Genomic DNA, 13,507 nt, shown 5'->3' on the forward strand with positions numbered 1-13,507 from the left:
ATAGGATGTAAGTTACATAAGAATTAAAGCGATGCTCAATTTCCTGTATTTGATCATTAGATTGTGCTTATTTAAGGTAATGTCTTTGTCCTTAAAAGATACATGCTGAAATACCAGGAATCCTGATACCTGCTACTTGCTTTCAAATGACCCAGCAAGAGTAAAAAGAAAAAAAAATAACATGTGCATTCACAGAAAAAGAAAGCAAATGTAAAATGTTAATCACTAGTCAGGATGATTGGGTGGCTCTGTGGTTGAGCATCTGCTTTTGGCTCAGGTCGTGGTACCAGGGTCCTGGGGTTGAGTCCCACATCAGGCTCCCCGCAGGGAGCCTGCTTCTCCCTTTGCCTATGTCTCTGCCTCTCTCTCTGTGTCTCTCATGAATAAATAAATAAAATCTTATTTTAAAAAATGTTAATCATTAGTAAATCTCAGTGAAGGAGAAATTCACTGTCCCATTCTTCCAACTTTTCTACAGGTCTGAACTTTTTCAAAATAAAACATTCAAAAAATGGCTAGGAAAACCAAATGAGCCCAAAAACAGCAGTGCTGTGCTCCCCAGGCGAGAACTGGTGGACCCTGTGAGAGCAGCCTTCACTGCCCCCCAAAGGAAGAGGTCTGCCTGTAGGAATCCAGCTGACAGGAGCCCCTGCAGATGGACTGCAGAGCTGCCAAGGGCCCCTCACACACCACCTCCCAGCCTGAGAGCCTGGTTTCCAACTGCTCAGCCCCACCCCGGCATCTCAGAGATCACTCCATCATCTCCTCACATCTTGAGCCCTCCGATCTAAATTTGGAGTTCCACCTACAATGGATTTAGTGCAATGAGGTCATAACTGCCTCCTGGTGATTTTATCAATCAGCACCATCATATTTTTTACCTGAAACTATATATTTTATCAAAAGCCAAGCCATATACACTTTTTCCCTGAAGAATCCAGGAAAGATTCCTGCCTTCTCTATTAAACACTTCTAACCCAGCTTCCTATGTGATAAATTTTACTATAAAGAACTTAGTAAAAAAAAATAACTGTTCCATTCATTTAACAAATACTTCCTTAGCATCCAGTGGGTACCAAGTAATCTTCCAGGTGCATGAGATAGAACTGTGGTAAAAAATGAAAGCCCCTGCTAAGATAATAACATAAGTAATATGTATTTTTGACAGATGAGCTATTTCAGGTAAATACTCAAATTAGCATACTCCACACCACCACCACCAGCGTGCAAACTGGAACATCTTAAATGATTACCTTAAAGGGATATTTCCCCACCAGAGGGCGCTCCCAAAACTTCCTTTATGTGACTACTAGACAATCCCTTGCTATGTGTTACCTATTCCTGAACACAAGCTTGAAAAACCACTCTGAAATCTAAACACAGTAGAAGTGGGACAGAAGCAATCTGGTCCTCAAATCCCACAGAGCAAAAACAAAATGGTACTCCTCCACTAGGGTTCCAGAAAGCTCTGTGACTCTCAGGCAGGATAACAATCAGTAGGAATAGGTGGCAAGCTTCACAGGGATCTAGGGCCCTAGCAGTCACCTCTGTAACCCTGAGCTCATCCCTGCCCTCACACCAGGTGTGCAGATGCTCTCTCCCTCTCTCAAGCATGCAAACAAGCAAGCAAAAAAAGTCATCTCTGAAAGACCAAAGAATTGATAAAGAAATCTACATTGCATAGTAAAACACAAACTTGCATAACCGAGCATGGAAACCGAAAGGATCTGCAAAGATTCACCGTGTGTCAGACCATTAAGGGAAACTTATTAACCTCCCTTACTTGCCCCATCTATTTGGACTCACTGCGTCTTTGAAGGAAACATGTACTAAATGTACCTTATTTTCCATTTTGAACTAACAACCCATTAATTACTGTTTCTAAGACCATAAAGGGGTGAATTATAGGACAAATGCTGGGCAAGGGCGCAACTGATGTCCTTTTAACTACGTGATTCTTAGGGACTATTATGGAGATTAACATTTTGGGAGTAACAGAATCTTTTGAGAGTCTTATGAAAACAATGGACTCTCTCCAGAACACACTATCTTCAAAACCATTCTGGTAGGCTCACATATCTACCAAGACCATCCGTGGACTCTCTGGAGGAGCACGGCTGCTCCTAAATTAGCAAGCCCTAAGAAGTCTGAGTCTTCAATCTACAGGTTCATGTGTATGTGATGATTATTCCAGTGTTATTTAGGGAAAAAATCATTCCAACAGTATTTTAAACTGGAGTTCTACATGTAAAACAAGCTTACCTCAAAATTCACAGGCAAGTTCCGTTTAAGTGCAATCTCAAACACTTGACTTATTTCAGATTTATTGAGATTTTCTTCTTCTGATTCTCTTCCATTCACCTAAAGGAAGAATAATTATTTAGTAGTTAACTCATGAAAAACTGTCAATGTCCTAGCTGTGATAAACCTTAAAAGCACTGAACCTTGGCTTTAAGGAGTACACTATCCTAGCAAGGAAGGCCACCTGTGTGCCATGTGTCAGTGAATTTAAAGGTTAAAAAAAAAAAAAAAAAAAGATATTCACACTTGGGTCAGCTTGTTCCTCATAAATCCACCATAAAATGACCCACACCTAACAGACTCGGGGGTGTGAATCAGCCTCATCGTGGTGCAACTACATGCCAGGGATGTTCGGGAAGAGTGACTGACTTCCAGAGCCTTCCTTGAGGATGGGCAAGCCACATTTTGGAAAAAGTCAGAATACAGACAGCTCTGTGTGGGATGTGGCAAGTTCAAACAGAAATCTCTCCACCTAAGAATGCAGGTTTCTTATTTGGACATAGTCCCTGGAAACCCACTTTTTAAAAAAAGGATGCAATGGAACAAAGTGCAAAATTATGTACAGATCTTGTACTTCCTGTTGCTGGTGGAAATTCAAGTGCAAAATAATCAAATGCAAGCTCAACAAAGGCTGAGACTCTATCTTTATAACAAGTTCATTTTCCTCTAGCCAGGGCTGGGATTGGGGAGGGCAGAGATCTTCTCTGTGCAAGCTGATAACGTGGACTCTCTATCAGGCAGCAGTGACAAAGAGAATCCAGATAAGCTCAGTTAATAGCCACGCCTCCCCTCCACCCAGATTGTGGCAAAAGGGCTGCATTTTTCTTCATATTACTGTGACTTTTATCAAAGAATTTATAAAATCTTAGTTCCAAGACTAGAACTCTCTGACAAGAACCCATGGTTAAAACCACTGCACAGGCAAAATGTAGGACTATCTAGGATTTTGTTGGTTGTGCATTTCTATGTTTATCAGATAAATCTTATACCCACATGGATCAATATTTCACACTATAATGAAAAGGAACAAAACTCTTAAGTTAAAAAAATTAATACAATCAAGAATATAATCCTACACCAGTAAATCCATCCCAGACATTCTCTAATTCTCTCTCTTGCCATGATGGCAGCATTCTTTCCGGGCAGGTTTCACTTCACACACTCTGCCTGGTCAGAACTTTTTTTTTTTTTTTTTTTTAAGATTTTATTTATTCCTAGAGACAGAGAGAGAGGGGCAGAGACACAGGCAGAGGGAGAAGCAGGCTCCATACAGGAAGCCTGACATGGGACAAGGGCGCTAAAGGTCTCCAGGATCACACCCCAGGCTGCAGGCAGCGCTAAACCCCTGCGCCACTGGGGTTGCCCCTGGTCAGAACTATTTGCATAGCACTTCTGGTGGCTTTATTAACTTAACATTACTTTTATTCTTGTTTAAATCCTAAACAGAAAGAGGGCCTGACTTTTTATGCGTGAATCTTTAAAGCTAGAAATCTTCAAGCAAAATGCCTTAGAGTTCCATGGAGGTTTGGTGTGAAATTTATATTTTAAACAAGTTTTAAACTAAAAAAAAAAAAAAAAATCCTATATTTTAAAAAGTATGTTTAACAAATGGTGCTTAGAAAAACAAATTTCCACATGCAACCCCCCCCCCAAAAAAAACTAACTACCTTATACCATATACAAAAATTACCTCAAAATGGATCAAAGACCTAAACATAAGGGCTAAAATCATAAAACTCTTGGAAGAAAATGTCAGGAAAAAGCTTCATGACGCTGGATGTGGCAGCGACTTCTTGGATAGGAGACAGAAGGCAGAGGCAACAAAAGAAAAAGCCAATAAACTGGACTGACTGCATCAAAATTAAATACTCCGTGCATCAAAAGATGCTGTAAGAAAGACGACCCACAGATAGGAGAAAGTACGTGCAGATCATATATCTGATAAAGAATTAATATCCAGAATATATAAACAACTCAACAACCCAATTTAAAAATGGGAAAAGGACCTGCATAGACATTTTCTGAAGAAGGAAGAAAAACGGCCAACAAGTACATGAGCTCATCAGCACCACTCATCATTAGGGAAATGGAAATCAAAACCACAGTGAGACACCCCTTTGCGCCCCTTAAGAAGGGCCACAGGAAACAGCAAGTGTTAGCAAGGACATGGAACACCAGGAAGCCTGGGGCATTCCTGGTGAGATGTAAAAGGCCCAGTCTCTGTGCAAAAAAAACAGGTTGGTGGTTCCTCAAAAGCTAAACAGATTTACAGGATAATCCAGCTATTTTGCAAGTAGATATATACTCGAAAGAACTAAAAGTAGGGACTCTAACAGATACTTGGACACCTATGTTCATAGTAGCATTATTCACAGTAGCCAAAAAGTGAAAACGACCCAAATATCCACCAACAGATGAACTGATACACAAAACGTGAAATGGTCACACAACGGAGCTTTAAGAAGGAAATGCTGACACATGCTATGACATGGATGAACCTTGAAAACATGATATATGAAATAAGCCTGACAACGAAAGATGAATATCCACTTATATTAGGTATCTAAAATGGGCAAATGCATAGAGACAGAAGTAGAACAGATGCTCCTCCTGGGGGATTATTGGGGGGTGGGGAAGGAACTATTTAATGTATACAGAGTTTCAATACAGGATGATAAAAAAAGTTCTGAAAATGGGTAACAGTGATAGTTGCACAACTGAGAAATGTGCACTTAAAAAATGGTTGTAATGGTAACCTTTTTGTTTATCTTTAAAAAGCAACCCAAAAAGTATGTTTTGTACCAAGTATTAACACACTAGAGACTGTCAACATATTAACTTGTGCTAACAGGTTAATTCATTTTTGTGCACAAAAAAGGTTTCCGAGCAGCTGTTTATCTGAAGGGTATCCAGAGGTTTTTTAAGTAGATGAACTGTTAAAACAAAGGCACCACTCTGACGCTAAGTAAATGTTAATGCAACCAGAACAAAATTTAGAAATAACCTGGGTGTTGAGGCTAAAATAAGACTTCAATCACCATGCACGTACTCCAATTTTCAAGTCTGTTGTTCATTTTACCAGCCCAATTAGCTTTAGCTTTTATGACCTATTTTAAACATTTAGAAAAGTACAGATAAATAATGTAACAGACAACTGTACTGGATTTAACAATGTCAACATTAACAACTACTGACATTAATTTTTTTTTTCTTTTTTAAGGAAAACAATGCAGCTCTTCTCACTCTCCTTCCCATGGCAGCCTTAATCATGATTTTATTTTTTTTTTCTTAATCATGATTTTAAAATGGGAATGTATATTTCCCAGCCATGTTTTGCTAATGAATGAAAACAATATATGGTACAATTTTGTGTTTTGAAAATTAATATAAATCATTTTCACTGACTGACTTCACATATACTATAAAATTCAAACTTATAAGTTTATACTAATCAAATGCTATTTTCTTATTTTATATATTGAGCTTCCACATAAGTCTGATGGAAAACAACAACCTACTGCAAAAATTTAAACTGTAAGCCACTGTTTCTTAACCATAGCAGCATCAGGATCACTTGGGAGCCTTGCAAGGACAATGGTAAGCTAGATTCCTACTCCAAATGAGTGCATTTAAATTTTTTTCAGAAAAAAAAAAAATAATAATAATAATAATTTTTTTTCAGGTAGGGCTTAGATATTCATTTTATTTACAGTATTTTTTTTTTAAAAGACCCCAGCTGATTTTACAAGCAGAGTGGAGATTCACTGCTCTAAGCCATTGTTTCTAAAGGGATTTCATTTTTTTTTTCTAAAGGGATTTCAATAGGGACAAAGCAGCCAGTAAAATAAAAATGCAAAACAGGAAACATAGATATACATTTACTTGGAAGGGAGATTATGTTGCTCTTTTACATAAATAATTTTGATATTATCTGGATTGAACAAAATGTTGCAATGGGAAAGCAGCAGAATGAGTCAAAAACAAATCCACAAATACCATTCCCAGTAAGATGGGGAAAGTGCAGTGGAGCCTTAGTCTTACCTTCATGAAGTGGGAATTACTGTTAACATCAATTCCATAGTGTATGGTTCAGCAATAAAATCTAGGCAACATTAAGAAAAGAAAAAAACACTCTGAACCATGCTTAACCCTCAGTATGCCAGAAAAAAATAGTCATCTCACCATTTATTATCTGGCTCCAACAGACTCTTTTTATTTTTCTATATTTAGTCATTTTACAAATAACATACAGAATAAAAGGACAATAAGAAATCTTTTCATTAGAGATTTTAACAAGAAACTAAAATAGCAGGGCACCTGGGTGGCTTAATAGGTTAGGCTTCTAACATTTGAGTTCAGCTCAGGTAATGATCTCAGGTTTGTGGGATGGAGCATCGGCTCCACACTGGGTAGGGAGTCTGCTTGAGAGTCTCTCTCTCCTTGTGCCCCTTCCCCCACCATTTGTGTGCATGTGCGTGCTTTCTCTCAAATAAATAAATCTTTAAAAACAAAAAGAAACTAAAATAGCAAATCCAAGTTTTTATTCCACTATGTAGTCTGGAAGGCATTTATGTACTCCAAATGGGCAGTTCTTTAAATGCAGCTAAATGCTCATCAGCTGGCATATCTGAAGCTACAGCATAGCCCACCTACAGCGATGCCATCCCCAGTGGATTCTAGCTTATCATGACTTCTGATTCTTCTTGTACTGGTATCATGAGAACACACTACTTGTGACACTGACTCATAATTGTATTGAAGACAGAACAGCCATCTTCTTTGCTCCATAGCTACAAAATGCTTTCATTTTTAGATTTCTAAATGCCCAAAGAAGGATCTAAAGAGTTTTGTCATTATTTTATCATCTATATCCTCCCAATCACTTTTGTACACACATCTCCTTTTGCATTTGTCCACTTATTTTGTAGACAATAAGTGGTGAGAAATAAATTCTGGTGGCCAAACATCGTAAGAACTGAAAGAATGTTGTCACATACTTTTTAATAATCAAAGCAGGATGTTCCAGCTTCTTGTCACAAAATAATGTGTGTCAAAGTCCTTCCTGTTGAATGGCCAGAAGAGAATACACATTTCCTTTTCATACACTATAGAAATATACTGTTTACTTGCTGATTCTTGAGTTTGGGAGAGGAGTTTATCTAAGATACCATCTGAAGATGCACAGTCTGAGATTTGCTTGAACTCTCAATTCTACCATCACCACTGGAGACTAAGGCACTGCTATCCCTCTGCTTTTATCTTCACGTTTACCTAATAATGGGAAGGTCTTCCTCTGCCAATTTTCTTCTTTTTGCCATTAGAGGCAAACAAAAATTCTAAATTCCCACCTGAATTCAAAGAAAGCTAAGAGCACAAGAAAAAGATAGTGTTTCCGATCTTCTGCATCTTCTTGGAAGAAGGATGCACTGCATTGGGCAGTACAATAAGCACAGCAGAGGATGATGCGATAACGAGTTATTTCACTACTGTATCAGATACCATGGGATTACACTGTAATTCCATGTCCTTTTATCTGAGTTTTGCTCAGCATATTTAGGAATGATGACAAAGAGTGCTGAAATGATACATAGGGGATGCCTGGGTGTTTCAGTGGTTAAGTGTCCGCCTTTGGCTCAGGTCATGATCCTGGGGTCCTGAGATCAAGTCCTGCATTGAGCTCCCCAAGGGAGCCTGCTTCTCCCTCTGCCTCTGAGTCTGTATCTCTCTTATGTCTCTCATGAATAAATAAATAAAATCTTAAAAAAAAGAAATGATATATAAGATGACAAACAGCAAAATGTCTCAAGACAAAGGAAAATTTAGATTCCCTAAGGTAAAGATTTACAGAAGGGTTCAAAGGACCTATGTAATCACTGTAAGACAGAATAAGTTTTATTCTATTTAAAAAAGTATGTTTTCTTTGTTCTTTTTAAGGTCTCCAGAAAAGAATACAAGTCATGCAATATCAATCGTTAAAGAGCTTGAAAAAGAAGCTCAAAAATGAAAACTGGGTCCAATGGACCCTGAGACAGTGATGAAAACCAAGGTCTCCAATTTTAGGTTAAGTCTCACCTAAATACATCCCTAGCCCAAGAGAAGAGAAGACTTAAGACCAGAAGAAGCTGCATGTATTTATTTTTACACAAGTAGTATTAAAAAAAACCCTTCAAACAGTACAATTTTTTTTTAAAAAGTCTGTCTTCCAACACTACCACCAAGAGAAAAAGACTTTTAAAGCTTGATACCACCTTTAAGACAGAAATTATGTGCAAGCAAACATATACATATGCATACATACATACACAACAGCTGGCTTAACACAAACAGGATCATACTATCTACAAGATTACAGCCCTGGTTCTTGATTCCCACTACTCAATGCATTACAGGCCTCTAGATCTGGGACTCCTTTGGACAAATGTTATCTGTTTATTTAACTACTTCCCTACTACTGGACATTAAGCTAGGTCCTGTTTTGTCTATTACAAATATTGTGGCTATTAACCATCTAGCTCAGACATGGAATAAGTCATTCTTTATTACCATAAGCCTTCGATTTTAAATAAAGGGAGTAGGGGACAGTTTCCCAGTGCAGGACCTTTACATAAGCTGCTCCCACAGTTCTGCTTATTTTTGGTTTCTGCTTCAATGCCACTTCCTCAGAAAGGACTTCTCTGAATGCATCACCATCACTCCAATCTAAAGGAGACATTTAGGGGCACCTGGGTGGCTCAGCTGGTTAAGCATCTGCCTTTGGCTCAGGTCATGATCCTTGAGTCCTATATCAGGCTCCCTGCTCAGCGAGGAGCCTGCTTTTCCCTCTGCCCTCACCCACTCATGCTAAGAAATAAATACAACCTTAAAAAAAAAAAGGAGACATTTGGGGTACCCGGGTGGCACAGTTGGTTAAGCGTCCAACTCCTGGTTTCAGCTCAGGTCATGGTCTCAGGGTCAGGGGATCAAGCCCTGCACTGGGCTCTACACTCATCATGGAGCCTGCTCAAGATGTTTTCTCCCCCTGCCCCTCCCGTTTGTGCCCCCACTCTCTCAAATAAATAAGACAGACATCTGATGCTCTCATAATACTTGCTACTTCTCACACTAACACTCACTGCACTCTGATAATTCTGATGTTAACATCTGTCAGCTGTTCAATGAAGCTCCACCAGGGAAGGGACAGGGCTGTGGTATTTCTTCAGGACCTAGCATGATGCCCTATCATCATGGGACCAGACCATATCTGCCTTGTAGGTAAAAACTGCTGTCTTTATTAGCCATGTTCTGCAGAAGACGAATTGATCCACCACACAATCACATGCTCTACAAACCTTCAAAAGTAAAATGAACAGTTTGTTTAAAATTATGATTTACAATACTGGTGGGCTAGGGGCAAATAGGCTGCTCACACTCTGTTGGTATCATCTTTCTAGTGGGGAACTTGGCCATACATACAGCCATACAATTCCACTCCAGGTCTGTGGGTCATAAAAACACTGATAGACATGCACAAAGATTTAACTACAACAATGTTCTTCACTACCTATTTTCTAAAAGGAAACACTGCAAACAACCCATATAACTAAACTTCTGTTGAAAAAATAAACTGGTATGTTCACACAGTGAAACACTTTGTAGCCATTAAGAAGTGCTTAGATGCAAGATGAATTTGAGTCCTCCAAGGAATTATAAGTAAATGGCATGACAATGTACTCATGGTAAGCAGTTCCATGAAAAACAAAAAGTGGTTACCATACAATATCACCCCACTTCTGTTAAATATATAGGTACATGTATTTAATTATATATTCAGTGACATCCACCAAGATGTATAATTTTTAAGTTTTTATAGTTCACATGCACTAACTGTAAGAAAAAAAGATACCTTCTAAAAATGTCTCTCTTGGGGCGCTAGGGTGGCTCAGTTGGTTGGGCCTCTGACTCTTGATTTCAGCTCAGGTAATGATCTCAAGGTCATGAGATCGAGCCTCAAGTTAGGCTCTGCACTGGGTGTGGAACCTGCTTGGGATTCTCTCTCCCTCTCCCTATGCTCCTCCCCTCCCCACTTGCTCACACACTCCTTATCTAAAAATTAATTAATTAAAAACAAACAGAAGTTGTCTCTTTTTGCACTCTACTACCCACTTATCCAGGAGGTTTGGTAAATCAAGAGCAGCTCAATGAGGCAGGAGGTCAAGGGTTTCATTTATTATCTCGAAGAAAGTCTTATCTGACTCAATGATTCTTGTTTCTGCAGCACTGGTTAAACCAGTCTTTGAGCCATTTCTGAAGGACACTATCTCTATTTCAAACTATACAGAAGTAGAACAGGGCACAAGGAGATTTAACATTACTCTCAGAAAAGCTCTGTACAGATGGCAGATGAGCCAGTGAAATGCAGCTTAGGAAAGCACATCCACTCCAGCCTCTGCCCTCAGGCCAGAGCCCACCACACTGCTCCAGTGTGGGATCAGACTGGAGACACCAATGGGCACCTTCCTTTTTGGCAATATGGTGAGTACCATCAAACAGGATTCCAAGTGGGGTGGCTACCTGACGGGTAAGCACTGATAATACTTAGGACCGGGTTCCCAAGCCCTGACTGAGCTTTAGAGCTACTCCAAGAGCACATTTAAAAAGAGGGGAAAAAAAGCAAAAGTCAGACTCCTATTAGAATCATGTGGGCTGGACCAAGGAATTTTTTTTTTTTTTTTAACTTCTCAAGTGGTTCTGAAGCAGACAACCCACATACCAGTGTTCAGCAATCGTTTAACAACTGCTGGCTACAAAAAACTGAGAAATAACTACCCCATCTGACTCCAATTACATTAGCACCAAAGTGAAGTTAAAAAATGCAAAGATTCCAAAATGACTCAGATTACACTACCTACTGCCTCTAACAAATCTCACCAGTGAGAAGCTCATCCTTTTAACTTCATGAAATCCTCCTCTTCTAAGTTACAGTCCCTTCTTTTATTTGGTCTCCAGTGGACCCTGGAAACTGATGATCTCTGTTTTTAAAATGTGTGATTACACTGGAAAACGGAAACACACTGTAATGAAAAACAGTCACTGACTTCATAAAACCTACATTCCTATTTAGTCTCAAGAAGTTAAAAACCTATTCCAACCATGAGATAAAACCGGCCCCCAAATTCTTTGACACTATTCTCATCCAGAAGCAGAGTTCCTAACATTGTCAATGTAATATAAAAGCAACTGACCTCTGCACTTATTAAAATGGTTCAAATTATGAATTTATGTTGTGTGAATCTTACCTATTAAGAAAAAAGGGAGGTTCTGTATCTCCTCCTTTTGAATCTGGGCTCTGTGCCTACTTGACCTATAGAATATGGCAGAAGCAATGCTGAGGGACTTCTGGGTCTAGCCCTTAAAAACTGGAAGCTGCTTCCCTTTCCTGTCTTCTAGGATACTCAGTCTTAGAACCCAGCACCCCATACCATGAGGATGGGAAACAGCCTCTGCATAGGTTAACTGAGAGGAACGAAGATCTTCGGACCAGAGCCCCTGCCGAGCTCTCAGCTGATGGCCAGCACCAACTTCTGGCCATGTGAGGGGAGGGAGCCATCTTGAAAGTGGATCCTCTAGCCCCTGCAGAGCCACTTAGCCAAAGCTATGCCGAGCAGAGACCAGCTCCCGTTCCAAGCCTTGCCTACACTGCAGATACATGAGCAAAATAAATGCTTACAGGTGGTTAAGCCACTAAGTTTTGAAATGGTTTGTTATGCAGCAACAGATAACAGGGACTTCCATATAACAGAGAAGCTGATCAAAAATGGCTTCAGAAAATTCTCTAAGCTGGTACCATAAATCACAGTAGATTCTGACAAGCATAATCTTTTGCACCAAAGAATTCATCCATACATGTGCTTCACAACTCAACTGAGTCAATCTTTCTACCACGTTCACTTCACTCAAAACTATACCGCAGAAAAAAGAAGGCATCCGACATTCTTGCTATGACTTTTTTTTAAGGAGGGGGTAAGGTACCAAATAACAAACATTATGGACAGCTCTCAATGCATCTTCTCAGAAAAAGCCCCAGAGTGGATGCCTCTCCACACCCACCTGCTCGCCCAGCCGCCTCCCCTCCGGTCTTTCGGGCGGGGGCTCGCTCTGTAGGGTCCGCAAGGCTTTCGCAGCAGCGTCGTGTTTTGCAGCCTGCCTCGTCTTGCCTTTCCCGTTAAACTGCTGTCCTCCCACAGAAAGCTCAACTTGATAAAGTAAAGGTGGTACTGGAAATGGGTAAAAGTACCTGAAAGTAAAAACGGGGTTAGCAGAGTTACAGTCTCAGATCAGTAAGTCTCTCATACCTTCTCTGGCAAATTCCGGGTCTTTCCTTCATCAAAGGTCCTCATCACATCAGGGCTTGCTTGCTATTAAGGACTCCTTATCAATATACACACAGATTTTGAAGGCTTACACTGGATCAGAAGTGGCACACAGAATGAGCAAATACTCTTTAGCAAGCAAACTTATGTTTCACAGAATGGACTAGCTTACAGATTATGAGTTCAATCTATAATGCTAATCCAAATTCACAAAATCTAAAATGAATTAGGTTTTGGCTGAGGTAGAAAACTTAACTTGCTCTATGTTCTCATATCTGAGAGCCACACCTGACTACCTCCAGAAAAGGCCGGGAATTTTGTAACCAAAGTGTTTTTGCTTTTTTAGGAAGGACCCTCATTTCTAGAAACCCCAACAAGTCTAAAGCCTGGCAGAGTCTGGCTTCTTACGTTTCGAGCTTGTATTTTTTAAATGGCTTTGCCGCTATCAAGTCAGGCAGCGATAGGAAGACTTCCATTCTGATCATTAATCTATCCACTAATGTCTTATGACTGCCAACAGGAGGTTTTTAACACATGATGTTTTTGCATTTCAATTAGTATTTTACTGCATTTGTACTCCGAGGCTATTACAAAGCAAAGAAGTTCTAAATCAAAAAGTACCCAATAAACAATAATCAAATCTATGAATGCTGAGAGTCCTGTTTTTTTTTTTTTTTTATTGTATTTATTTATTTGACAGAGAGAGAGAGAGCACAAATGCAGGGGGAGCAGCAACAGAGGGAAGGAAGAAGCCAGCTCCCCAGAGAGTAGGGAGCCCGATGTGGTCTCAATCCCAGTGGGATCATGACCCGAGCTGAAGGAAGATGCTTAACTGAGCCACCCAGGCACCCCAAGAA

The 13,507-nt window shown here is 39.7% G+C and overlaps 1 protein-coding gene across 13 annotated transcripts in view; it reads right to left on the bottom strand.

The window, feature by feature from the left end:
- Nucleotides 1–13,507, bottom strand: part of STAU1 (staufen double-stranded RNA binding protein 1) — a 54,335-nt gene that overhangs the window by 15,304 nt on the left and 25,524 nt on the right. For all 13 annotated transcript variants that reach the window (XM_038572551.1, XM_038572561.1, XM_038572564.1 and 10 more), the window contains 2 exons: nt 12,388–12,574; nt 2,263–2,361 (listed from right to left, as the gene is read on the bottom strand). In XM_038572551.1, the coding sequence (XP_038428479.1) occupies nt 2,263–2,361; nt 12,388–12,574 (286 nt within the window). The remainder of the gene's footprint in view (nt 1–2,262; nt 2,362–12,387; nt 12,575–13,507) is intronic.

The sequence above is a fragment of the Canis lupus genome, chromosome 24 (genome assembly GCF_011100685.1).
Source record: "Canis lupus familiaris isolate Mischka breed German Shepherd chromosome 24, alternate assembly UU_Cfam_GSD_1.0, whole genome shotgun sequence".
Lineage (NCBI taxonomy): Eukaryota > Metazoa > Chordata > Mammalia > Carnivora > Canidae > Canis > Canis lupus.